The sequence below is a fragment of the Ornithodoros turicata genome, unplaced genomic scaffold, assembly GCF_037126465.1.
Source record: "Ornithodoros turicata isolate Travis unplaced genomic scaffold, ASM3712646v1 Chromosome110, whole genome shotgun sequence".
In the NCBI taxonomy this organism is placed as follows: domain Eukaryota; kingdom Metazoa; phylum Arthropoda; class Arachnida; order Ixodida; family Argasidae; genus Ornithodoros; species Ornithodoros turicata.
In genome coordinates this window covers 301,966-314,838 of record NW_026999296.1, presented here as the reverse complement: position 1 = coordinate 314,838, position 12,873 = coordinate 301,966, and the positions used below count along the sequence as shown (strand labels likewise).

The 12,873-nt window shown below is 45.5% G+C and overlaps 1 protein-coding gene across 6 annotated transcripts; it reads left to right on the top strand.

The window, feature by feature from the left end:
- The first annotated feature begins 1,096 nt into the window (after positions 1–1,096).
- LOC135371542 (uncharacterized) lies at positions 1,097–12,252 on the top strand. Of its 6 annotated transcripts, none has more exons than XM_064605533.1 (5): positions 1,097–1,204; positions 2,815–2,923; positions 3,099–3,190; positions 8,175–8,394; positions 8,867–12,252. In XM_064605533.1, exon 5 carries the CDS (start codon positions 9,798–9,800, stop codon positions 10,905–10,907), a length of 1,110 nt encoding a protein of 369 aa, XP_064461603.1. In that variant the 5' UTR covers positions 1,097–1,204; positions 2,815–2,923; positions 3,099–3,190; positions 8,175–8,394; positions 8,867–9,797; the 3' UTR covers positions 10,908–12,252. The 6 variants fall into 6 exon arrangements, with proteins under 6 accessions (XP_064461603.1, XP_064461602.1, XP_064461601.1 ...); XM_064605532.1 differs by having other exon boundaries at positions 3,096–3,190; XM_064605531.1 differs by having other exon boundaries at positions 2,815–2,958.
- Positions 12,253–12,873: the final 621 nt, after the last annotated feature.

Sequence of the window (12,873 nt, the reverse complement as noted above, 5' to 3'; positions counted from 1 at the left end):
AATACCCGGAAGGGTTTAACGCGGTTCCATTGAAATACACACTCTACAAACATTGGATTAAAAACAATTAAAAACCCCCAGTGCTGGGTAGGACGAGGACAGAGGATAAAAAAGAGGACCAAGACCGGCAGTGAACTGCAACCAAGTGAAGTTTATTTTTCTTTTTTCGAACAAACCCGTGACTCCCCTCTCACCCCTCTCAGCACTGGGTGTTTTTAATTGTTTTTAATGCAATATGAACCAACCAACCCAAACGCTTGCTCTGCTAAAAACATATTTATGTCGAATACCATCACGACATCATCATTTCAGGAACATTTCCGTCGTAAATCATACCGAGACCAGGCAAATCTGGCGTCACCATTTCGAACGTTCTCCATTCGAGCATTCTATAAACGAATAACCTTCGTGTGGGTAGCGTTAACTTTAAAATTTATAATCTCCTTCGCATTAGCGTCTATTTAGGACTTGTGCCTTATGCAAACTCCGTCTCGAGATTTTATCGAGCCAAATCGAGCTGAAAGACTCACTCCATTCTTCCCTATAACGCCAGAGGAGCTGCAAAGGTGTTTGCCTTATAGTCCAGGGACGGTAGAACAGAGTCGCATAAGGTCTGGGAAGACAACAGGGACTGTAACAAGTATATTACGTAATGTCTTCAACGCAGAAAGACAAAAAAGGTTTTAAAATGGGATCGTGTTGAATTTCGCACCGACTGTGGGGGAAAGTGCCAACAATATCCTCTCCTCTATTATATTTTCCCCGCATTATACCACCTTCATTTACGAAGATACTCGCTCCAAAGCAACCATACCCCATGACGTCATCTCTGCTCTCTCAATCAAAGCATATACTATGAATGTGAGATCACCACATTCTATTCTACATTTACTTAAAAGACATCATATACCAAACCATGCTATGCTACTATACTGTGCTATTTTACAACTTAAACAACGATTTACCATTTAAGTGCTGCTTGCACCTAGTGGTGTAACCCTATACCTTCAGTCTTACTCTAAAGCCACATTCCCGCACCAGGAGGTGATACTTACTCGCACGACAAACAAAGACGCGGTGAAAGATAACGCCTTATCAGCCTACCACATAAGCAGGTTTCCCATAAGCGTCGCTCCAGACCCCGCCATGTGATGCGATGAATCTCCATCTCTTCAAGTGAACATCACTGGAAGTCCAGAGTCAGGTGAGATCCACAATGCGTATATTTTCACTATTATTTACGCTGCGTTGTAGTGTTTCACTACTTTTTTACTGTTCTCACTGTGTTTGAGAATTGTTTTTATCGATTGTATTGCGTATTTTTAGAAGCGGCATTTTCTTGCGTTTATCTTCGCTGATCCTGTAACTCCTCTGCGACTCGTTATCTATTAATCTGTATCGTCACAGTAAATAGCGTACGCTGCATCCGAAAGGTTGCTACTTAAATTTCCCAAGGATCACCGAAGCGTGCCCTTGCTTCTCCTTGGATTAATATAAAGCGTCACTCTCACCGATGCTCGCTCAGAATTCCCACCTACTTGTGCCGTCGGCCTTTTTTTCCCTTTTTCGGCGGGCGTGTTACGGTTAATTCGAATGTTCACAGTAAATGTTACTATCAATAAATACCTCTGTAGTTCGCCCATCATTGTCCTCTTATAGTCTCATGCGGTTCGTAGCATCCGCAGTGGGGAACAATGTCACTGCGCCATCCCTTCTCGTGTCTAGTGGTGTCTTTGTCAACAATAGCTGTCGGCTTTTTCTCATAGTTCGTCATATAAAGTGTAAGTTTAATGATGTCCTCGCTAGGAAAGGTCACCATGGGTGGCCTGCAGGTGGAAAAACAACTGATAAGACGATAAGAACCCATGAAGGCATCACGTGAAGTACCCCCTCGAACGTTATCTCTTTCTTAGTGACCGTGCAGTGACTGAGTGTAAGTGTTGCTCACATAGTTCATAAGACATTTTCCCTTCTAGCTTAATTAATGCATATTATGATACACATTTTTATATTTGTGCAGTTTTGTCGAGTATAAGATATTACAATTGTAACGGTCGTTCGTGAATATAAACGTAATGTCCACGTGACGGATGTGTCTTCCAACAAGATGGCTAGGAGCGGCTGTGTTAGGAGGAATTAAAGCTCAAGAATATTACAGACATGGGAAGGGGGGCATGTAAAGGATTACGGACAGATTATGAGTTATTTTACAGTTCGTGGGCATGACCTTATGAACGTCTGTTGTTGCCGGAATACTTAGCGCAATTTTTATTGTCTTTTTAAATATTTTTTTTTTCATTTTAATTTGTGTGATCGCCGCGAAGCAACTGTGGCTATGAGCGGAGTACAGGCGTGAACAAATGGAGAGAGGACAGCAGGAAGGAGTTGGTGACAGGAAGGTTAATGTGGCGTCCTGGGCCGACTTCAGAGGGAACTGTGGGGGACATTGGTCTGAGTCTTCGGAAAACCCAAGGAAAACCTCAGACAGCACAGCCGGTGACAGGATTAGAACCCGTGGAACGTGCAAGTCTGGGCGTGGCAGAGCGATCCTCCTGACCACTATGCCATGGGAGCTGGTTTTGGTTTTATTCCACTCTTAAAGTGAACTCCGACTGTCCACCAATCATTGTTTTTTACACGCTTTCTACCACAAACACCTTGGAACGTCAAGTGAAGTGTGTAATTACAAAGCATGGAGATGGCCTTATACGGAATTTGAGACAAGACCCTTTCCGACACACCTGTGACGTCACGTCTCATCTCTAACGATGTCAGATCATGAGGGTACCTTGTAAGTCACATGGCACGTTGCAGGAGGGCCATTGGTCTGACCTTGAAAAGCCTATGACGATCGTGCCGAAAGTGATCGTCGGAAGCAGTGAACCATCAGTGCAGGGCCCAAGTGTGACATGTGACCTGCAGGGTACGTGGGCAAATATCATGTGACATCCAACAGAGGTTTGTAGGACTCTAATACTACTATAGGCTCCGTAGTGCGATGCTGCACTGAGCCACATAGCACAGTTGGTCCCTGTGACCTTGGTCAGGCTCGCATTCCCTTAACATTTATTTATTTATTTTGTACTTTACCGTAGCAGGTATTCGTCGAACCATTCGACAACACTTATCAACCAATCAAGGGCACCCAAGGGAACTGCGGCGCTTGTACACTGCTATAACATCGATTAAGGTAAGTTCTGTCACAGCCTTCTGTCATTCAGAATGTTGTTTCCTCTTCTGATCTGTTCAAAATGGAAGTCTTCCGCCTCCCTACCAAAATAAAGAGAAAATAAAAATGTCAGCTGACGTCGCAGGTTCCTTCCTAAAGGGATACAGTCGTCCAGCTTGATACTGAGCCCATAATCGGAACAATGGGACTACGCTCAAGTAAACAATGTAGGAATAGACTGAGTTGAAAAATGGATCTCTCATAAATCCAACTTTGAAAGTAAACTTTTCAAGGTAGAATGTCTGTATATACGACGTGTCAATAAACTCGCAGAAAGTAAAGTTTCAAAGTAAAATTTATTTTACTGATAGCGAGTCCGCAATAACGCGTCGTGAAGTAGCTAGTCACAACTGGTTTGCGACTAGCATATACATTTTTGCCTTTACCATTCGTTCAATCAATCAATCGTTCATTATTCCTTCCTTATACGTCCGCATCTGGAAAGTATCGATTTCATTCCTCCCGAATCCCCCTCTGGACTCCGGGAGTGCTACGCCAAACAACGGAATAAGCCACGTGTCGTCACGACCTATACATATTATGACGCAGATGCAGACTAGCTGTTGGAGTAACCTCAACTTGAGGAAGCCTCCGCGATCGATGGGCGACGCAGCCATGTCGTGTTTGTGTTTCTTTCTCGCCCATCGCTCATGTTTCCTCAGCCTGCAGTCTTGAGAATCCTACTATACTTATGTCATTGAAATCCATTTATTCGCACTGTGTTCTCTCAAAATGTTGCTTCTACGTGTGAAGTATCATAAAGTTGATTTCTAAGTTTTGAGAAGTGCACCGCATAATTTTGCGAGACCTCCACACGTCTGGCCACATATTGCTCCACTAAGTTCGCATTTTTTTAACCATCCTCAAGAGCTCGCTTGTATCGATACCGCTGTCGTGTCCTGGCCCCACGTCACACGAAACGCCATCTTCAAGTCATGGGACCTTGTTTATGTTCCGTTTTTGACTCGGTCACAGATTATGATATATGATACCTCGATCGTAAAATAAGGAACATAACATTGAAAAGAGCGAGTGTTTGGACTGGTTGGTACATGTTTCAATTAAAAAGAATTAAAAAAAAACACAGTGCTGGGTAGGGCAAGGATCGAGAATAAAAACGTCAAGGACCTGCACCGAACTGCAACCAAATGTTTATTTCTTTTTTAATTTTTCGAGCAAGTCGAAGCAAACACCCCTTTCACCCCCAAGAGAACAACCAACGAGAGCGCGTTGCGCCAAAACATGTTCTTTAACCTGCGCCCCCTCTCTGTTTTTTCCAGTGCTGATAAATTCCTCGATTTTCTTTGTGTAATCAATAGATGCTAACGCAACTATCCCCTTCTTCCCGGATAAAACTAGCCTCCTGATATAGAAGTTTTCCTCTTCCGTGCCCCTGAAACATAGCATGTTTCATAACATGGAACACATGGATAACTTCGAATTTTCATAAAAACACTGTGGCACTCTAGTGCACCAGTGTAGAACTCGTACACACCAATACGTTAGGCACGTGACGACAAAACACGCTCTACCAAATATCAGGCCGGGAAACTTGTACCTGTACTATTAGGTTTTCCCGTAGGCATTTAGTCTTTGTACATTTACCTTGATGTTTTCCCCACATCTAAGTTTCTGGGTCGAATTCGCTTCTCTTCATTTTCAAGTGGGTCAGGAAGAATACGATGATATCACAAACTGATGTAGACTTTACGATAACGTAAAGTACAAGTCTAGCGGACATGTTGCTATGCTCTTGTAGTGCAGCAAGTAAGAAAATATGTGTCATTTTAGAGCGCAGCTCTTTGGTGCCCATTCCTGCGTTGAGAAGCACCGGCGTCTTAAAAGCTTAAAAGTCTGGTAGTGTAATCTTGGCCCGTCGCCGCCAACGTTCCGCGCTGACAGCCGCCTATCGCTACGCCATTCTTCCTCAACCTAATCTTATCGGGGTCATAGACAGACTTTGTCACCGTGCTTTGTATGGCAAATCACGACTGTCACAGTGCGCCGAGTGACAGCGACCGACGCAAGTCGGCAAAATGTCGCTTCTGTATGACAGGTTTGGATGACAAAATCGGCAGACAGAGAGTCTGACGAAGTGTCGTCAGCGGTTTGATCATTGCTCAAAATATATCGCCGAGAACAGACATAACTCCGAAAAGCTTTTTTTTTTCTCCTTTTCCAGGGAAATATTGTGGCTTGGACGATTGACGAACGGTATTAAGCGGTAGAAGCATTTGCATTTACTTAACAACAGCACATACTGTAAACTGTGCTGGATTACGGGGGGAGGGGCAGACGAGGCACTTGCCCCGGATCCCCCACCAGAAAAGGTCTTGTACAAGGGAAATGTGTTTTGCATGCCTGAAACGCATCCCTGAAACGGAAATTTGTAGATATATCTCCCCCGTCAACGCATATCGACCCCGAATAACACATTGGATAGACATGGAATACAAGAGTGGGCCCGCACAGCAGAGTGCCCCGGTGCCCCCCCCCCCCCCAACTGTAAATCTGACACTGAGGTATTTTAAAAGCTTGCGTGCATGACACTTGCATAGATTACGCAGGGGACATGCAGGTCACCCGATCATTGAGTAAGCCAGTAACACGCTTCTTTCGGTAGCATAATTTGTTACAAACAGTCTACTAGTTATTTGGGAATATGAAGTAAGCTGACTCAACAGTTGAAGGAGAACACTAAGACGGAAGAACCTGAACTTACAGTTGCGGAGTCCGATTGTGCAGAAGTTCAGCTTAGGGGTCCCCCTTCGGGTGGGGTATCGAAGCGTACATAGAAGAATTATGAAGTCTCTACTCGGAGCACCGTTGGCGAATCCCAAAACAGAATAGGGGTCCATGAAGGCACACAACACACATGACAGCGCACAATCCCACTCCAACTGACGCAATCACCGAGGGCTGCCGCGGAAAGCGCATTGCAAGGCCGCCCGGGGCCAACTGAAGCAGGGGAGACATCGCGTCAATAAATAACATACACTTGTATCTGTGTTGCCCCGATGTTCGTTATAATGACTATCAACTACAAACAATGATAATTTGTAATACTTTTCCCAAACGGCTTATTCAGGGCGCCATATTGAGAGAAGGAACAACGCAGCTTGTCGGTTGTCGTTGTCACTCAGTGTGCCAGGCTTGTTTGTCAGGAGAGTCCGTCGATAGCGATACTCGGCGACAGCCGACATACGGACGTCTGTGTCGGCCGTCTTTGTTTGTGCAGCGTAACTGGTTCGCGGAGACGATGACTTTGGATGTCAGCCGACAGGTCTTGTCAGGACAGGTCGGTTGCCGGCCCAGTATGACACCGCTTTAAGCCACCCTTAACCGACAGAGCGAACGAGGAGCGAGACAAAGGATGAACGTGTGGGAGGGGTGAGGAGGAAAGCAGAGGGGAGCGTACGGCGACAGTGCAGAGAGCGCGAGGAGGATGTTACGAGGGCAGCCGAAGGAGCCGCGCTCGCTCTGCAGCTTTGTGCCCTTTAAACGTTTTCCTCCCCGCATCGTTGTAAGGCCGCTGTACAAAAGTTGTGCAGGATAGCCGATTTATTTTGAACTTTTCCGGGGATGCGGCTGATGGCGCAGATTTGTTCACGCTACACGCAGTGCAGAGTGGCTTCGAATGTATTTTCACTCACGCACTCGATTGGTTTGAAAAAGACTAGTCTTCAGCCAAGCTACTAACAAAAACAGACACCTTCGTGCTTGGAGCGGGTCCGTCTGCCATAGAAGTTATGACAGTACTGCGTCTTTGACGGAAGCAACGGAGTACGTCTGCACTAGAGACGCGATTTGACAAAATTCACGTATGTTAACGTGGAAATCCCGTAAAAAAATAATACAACAGAATACCAGGCTAGCTGCTCGAAAGCCCTGCGTAACAATGGGTCGAGCCCCTCCAGACTGACCGCAGAGTGGCCACCTGGACAGGCGCACCCCTTGTGAACGTCTTCCAATACTCCAACCACATGCCGAAACTGTAGTATTATGTTGGAAGGGAGTTGCCTCAGGACAGAAGCCGCCGATATTTCGAAATATCGGCGGCTTCTGTCCTGAGGCAACTCCCCTCCTACATTCTACCGGTTCGCTGGATTTCTACACATCTACGTAGTATTATGTTGTTCATCGTGTACTACAGACTGCGGTATCCGAAATGCCCCACGCGATAGAGTGGCGCAGCTTGACCCTTATTCGGTGGAATACATGGGAAATGCAAACTCCATACGTTGATGGTATGCCGGAATTCCATCTCTGGGTGAGCAAACACCACTGGCTAAGAACCAATGAAATCGCGGCATTAAGAAAAAGAATGCCACAACCGTGCAGCTGCATCACAGAGCTTTGGGGCGTAGCAGATCCTGCCGGATAACTCATGCAAGACAACTGGTACCTTTATCAATCAAGACTAGCATAACCTGTACCATACCAATTCACGTCAAGCGATAAATCATGCTAGGACTGCACGAGGTCCTGGTATATGTTGTCTCGAAATTATAAGTATTGGTATTATCATACTTTTAGTTTTCTTGGTATGAATGTTGTGTGGTATGAGACCTGTATTGTTATGAGCTGGGTAGGAAGTAAGATGACGCCGCAGCAGCGGAGGCTCCGGCGGCATGACGACCTTAAAGGGCTTTAAAATCCCTTCATTTAGTGTCGAAGCTCTTTTCGTACGAAAAAAAAAAAAACAGAGGCCATGTGGATTGTCGACCGATATCGAGCACATTGGTTCCGCTTTCACAGATGAGCTTCTGAACACGAACATGCTTTTACAAGAGCAGTAAATTCTCATTTTTTTAATTCATGAAGCACGGCACCAACCAATCCTCAGTCATTTCCCTGCTTTGGAAAGAAAATCACTTACGTCGCCGGACTTAAGTGCAGTCTATATGGTGTTTTGTAACACATTTTTCTGTTTCTCTGGTTCCAGATACCTTGCTCGAACTCTGCTACATGAGCTGCCCTGGACGTTGTCGTGTTTCTTTCCACATTATGTAAAGGCCTGAGTATGTAAAAACACCCAGAGGGACGACACCAACACACGAGCACACAATCTGTGTGCCAAGGCCCAGGCTCTTACACAATGGAGTTCGTCCACCTCCTTGACTGCGTATGCGCGATCTTGTCGTGTTTCCTTGTTCTGTGGTGCGGTACGTACATTCTTTTATTTTTTTTAGCTCTGACTCCAGAATGCCTTACCCAGCCCTCTCTCACGCTCCCACGTGGTCTATACATGATACGGTTCATGGCTATAAGGGAGCCGCACACTTCCACCCCACTGTCTCCTGTTATGTGTCGGCTGAAACAAACCTGTTCCCACGAAATTACCGTCGTGGTCTGCAGAGTCAAATAAGGAAACACGCCAAAGTATCGATAAACACTAAAAAACACCGAAGATACTAGACAACAACCTAAAACACAGCAGGGACGACATAGCATTGCTGCTTTTATTACGCAAGGTGATCCCAGAGTAAAAGACAAGAGTCTCTGCAGCAACAGTTGCTTCGCGGCGCAAACACGGACAAACAAGACTCGCGCTCCAGACATATTACCGCACTTGACGTGTTTCTTGTTTTTAAATTAGTGATGCTTACTCTCCTAAATTTCTCGTTAAAATTACAGGAATTTATCTCTTCATCTCCAAGGATATGGCTTCGACACCTGAATTTGATCTCGATGTGGAAACGTCGCGAGAGTGGGAAGGCGTCAGGAAGGAAATGCACGAAGCCATTGTGGCGGAAGACGAGGCTCGTGTTCTAAAGTGTCTGGATGCCGTGCCTGCTTTGAAACTGTGGTTGGACCCTGTTAAAGAAAAATCAGCTCGTTACAGAGCTGTTAAAAAGAGAGCCATCCGTATACATGGCCTTTTAGTCTCGCGTGGATGTGTCCTCAAAAACACCAACGAATCATCATATTATCAACATCTCTCACCCGTCCATCAAGCTGAAATTCGACGGCAACGATACTACACCACATAATGCAAAGACTCCTACATCTATTACTTGAGAAGCAAATCAAGGAGCCACGTTAGACTTAATGACTTGGAGAAGCGGTTGGAGAAGATTTTCAGGGAACTTTCAACCGACCAATTCAACGGGAAAATATTGAAAGTTGTTGCGACAGCACCGCACCTGGATATAGGATTCGACTACAACAGTGAAAACGTTCAGGGGACCACGGGGTGCAGCGGCAGCCGCGTCCTCGGACTTGCTACCTGCGGAGAGCAAACACTTTTTATCGGGGCTAGAGCAACGGAAGTCGAAGTCCGGGGAACGTTTATTCACGAATCATGTCAGTGGGCACTTTATTTGGTGTATAAAAATGATGGCAAACCGTATTTTTGCGAAGATACAGAAAAGGAACAGGGATACAGAGCCATTCTGGATGACATAAAACAAAGAGAAAACTATGTGGATGTCTTGATCCAACAAGCTTTTATCACACCACAACTACTTTATTTCAGGATAATGGGTGGGGAATCAAAAATGAATAACAAGAAGCGAGCGTTCGTGTCCCACGTATACTAACTCAATATGGCAGCGACCACGGATGTATGGCTCTGGATCAGGAGATACCAGAAATACGTAGGTTTTTCGAGGATAGTGTCATTCCGCACATGAAGAAATACATTCAAAATGGAATCCCGTCGACAGATGCGACACAGATAGAAAAGGAAAAAAAGGCGAGACTCAACAAAGCTTTCAATGTTGGCAAACTCAAAGTCAAATTCGAGAACCATCTGAAGAACAGTGTCTGGGAAAACAGATTGCTTCATGTTTTTACTGGTCCAGAACTGACGCTTTTCGAATTCGACGAATTCGACGCTTTTGGAATTCCTAATGGGCAGAGTGTAAGACTACGCAGAATTTGTTCAAACGACACAGATTACGCTGAGAAGCTTGACGAACTCTGCAGTACACTTGCCCAAAGGGACTATCCAGACTCCCTCCTAACCGAATTCCGTCGCAAGGCACTCACACTCGATCGAAACGAGGTTCTGGAAAACCGAAAAAATCCCGACGCGTGCCAAATAAGCTTCATCACAAGATATTCCAACGCACTTCCAAACATCAAAGCCATTCTACAGAAGCACGAGCCCCTCCTCCAAAGCAGTGACCGACTTAACAACATATTCACAAATCCCATACAGGTGACATACCGACGCGCAAGAAACCTGGCAGACTCCTTGGTCAATGCCAAAATCAGCAAAACGAGCGCCCCGTACACGGGAACACGACCCTGCAACCTCCCACGCTGCAAAACATGCAAGCACGTTCAACACGCTAACTCCATCAAAAGCACTGCGAGCAATTACACCCACCCCGTTAACCACGCATTCACATGCACAAGCTCCAATGTTATATACTGCATTGAATGCGGCGACTGCTCTATGCAATACATTGGTGAAACCGGCCAACAAATGAACAACCGCCTTACCGGACACAGAACCGACACGTCCAACAAACTCCCCAAAGCAGTCGCCGAACACTTTAACGTTCCTGGTCACAATTTTGACAACATTAAACTATATATTCTAGAAACCGGGTTTAGATCCACACGTGACAGACGTGATAGGGAGTCTTATCTCATATACAAGTTCAACGCTCTTCACCCGTCCGGTATCAACAAATCACAAGGCACCCTAGAAACACTTCACAAATAAAATATGCTTTTCCCATCTACCTCCATTATCATCTGTTATGTTCTGCATGGCCACTGCTTTCTGCTCTCTTTATTGCATGCCACAACTTTGTATTACAAATATATATTAAAAAAAAAAAAAAATTTTGCTCGTTCTGGAATTTTCCCCACGTAACCACTAACCTCCTTATCTTTCGCTATGCTTGCGAATTCTTGCCTGTTGTCCCGTTTCGTCCACGTGTTCGTGAACCTTCCATTTTTCTGCAACCGGTCTGTAGCCTAGATCACTACGTTCACATAATCCCCTCCACACTCTAACAAAGCAGCCATTCACTCCTGCCGTAAAAACCCGTACGGACCTTTCTTCCCTCCGGGCTGTTGACCCACAATTCGCATGAACCTTTAAACACGTCACACCTAACCCTTTAAATACCATGCCAATGATGAGGACGGTGCCCAGAAGAAGAACAGTCTCTGTTCGAAATATCGGCGGCTTCTGTCCTGAGGCAACTCCCTTCCTTTTCGAAATAATGGTTCATAACGCTGTGCAATCTACGGGAGGCCATACTTGTTTTTCGAAGTAAACCAACTGGACTCCACACTGAAGGATGTGTTACTTCGAAGACCCCTGACCCACCATCACCGTACTTTTAACTACCACAAAACCAGGCACTAACGGAGCACTTATTAAGGAATAGTGAGCCGTCCTTTCTGCCTAACCTTTCATGTGAACGTTAATAGCTTCCCTCTCTTGTGAACGCTTATTTTTCAACGGAGAGTTTTGATCGATTATTTTTAGCGGACATTTGTAACCGCATATTATAGGCGATATGTTTTTGACAGCATATTTTTTACGATTTATTTTGAAACAGTGACGTTCTGTAAACGGTAGAAGTGCAAGGGTGCAGGCGAGCTGGTACATTGTAAAGCGACGATAAAACTACCCCATAAGCTCTTTAACGCCCTTTCATTCTGATAAGTCAGTTTACCGTATTTCTCACAAGACCCGCTTCGTTGAGTGCGCCGTAGGCGTTGTGTATTATATACCTTTTGCATGTGGTTTTTGCTACGTAGGACAGTCTGGTAGATGCTTAGACATTAGACTCTTAGAGCATAAAAGAAATGCAGACAGCCTTTTGAGGAAATTCTGAATTGGTCGAACACTTGAGAGATTGTCACAATTGTTTCCCGCTTTTCCGAGAGACCATTGTATTGAAAAAGGTGCGTGACCCGTTTGGGCGACTCTTAGCTGAGTACAAAGAGATTAAGTCACGAGGCAATTGCGTTAGTGTTCCCTCTGTTTCCCCCTTTCCACCCATCAGGAGGTTATTGGGAGTGTAGGCTGTCATTAAATGGGTTGCTGTGTCTGAGAACGTGTCGTGTCGTCTTTTTTGTTCCGTGTCTCCGGTTTTATCGTCGTTTTACGTTCTATAAGTTTGTACGGACGCCTTTCAGTCTGCCTATAGCTCACTAGCTATATTCTTCAGTGGAGAAACCACCTTAGAGAGTGTAACAGAGTAGTAATGGATGGACACAGACCCTGCTCTCACCCTGGAAGAGCATGCTCCCTTTTGGCCCGATCTGAACGAAGACCAGAGCAAGTGTATAGAGCATATACTGTAATACAAGATTTTGATGGCACGTTCGTTAAATGTATTGAGGCGTGAAACATTTGCAACGGTGAGGAGATGCGACTTTGCAAATAACCTGTCGGTCTGCAAGTGTCAAGGTATACCCAATAGCGTTTCTCACATGCCTTCTTGTCAAATACCAAGTTTTCAATTCAAACTATTCTATACAATGTGATTACCTGCTACCAGCTCCGGTGGCGCAGCGGTAACGCGTGCGCTTGGAGACTGGGAGGTCCGAACCCGCGGGCCGGCTGTGCCGTCTGGGGTTTTTCCTGGGTTTCCCTGAGATGTGTAATAGGCGTATGCCGGCACAGTTCCCCTGAAGTCAGCCCATGGACGCAGCTATCCTCCCCCCGA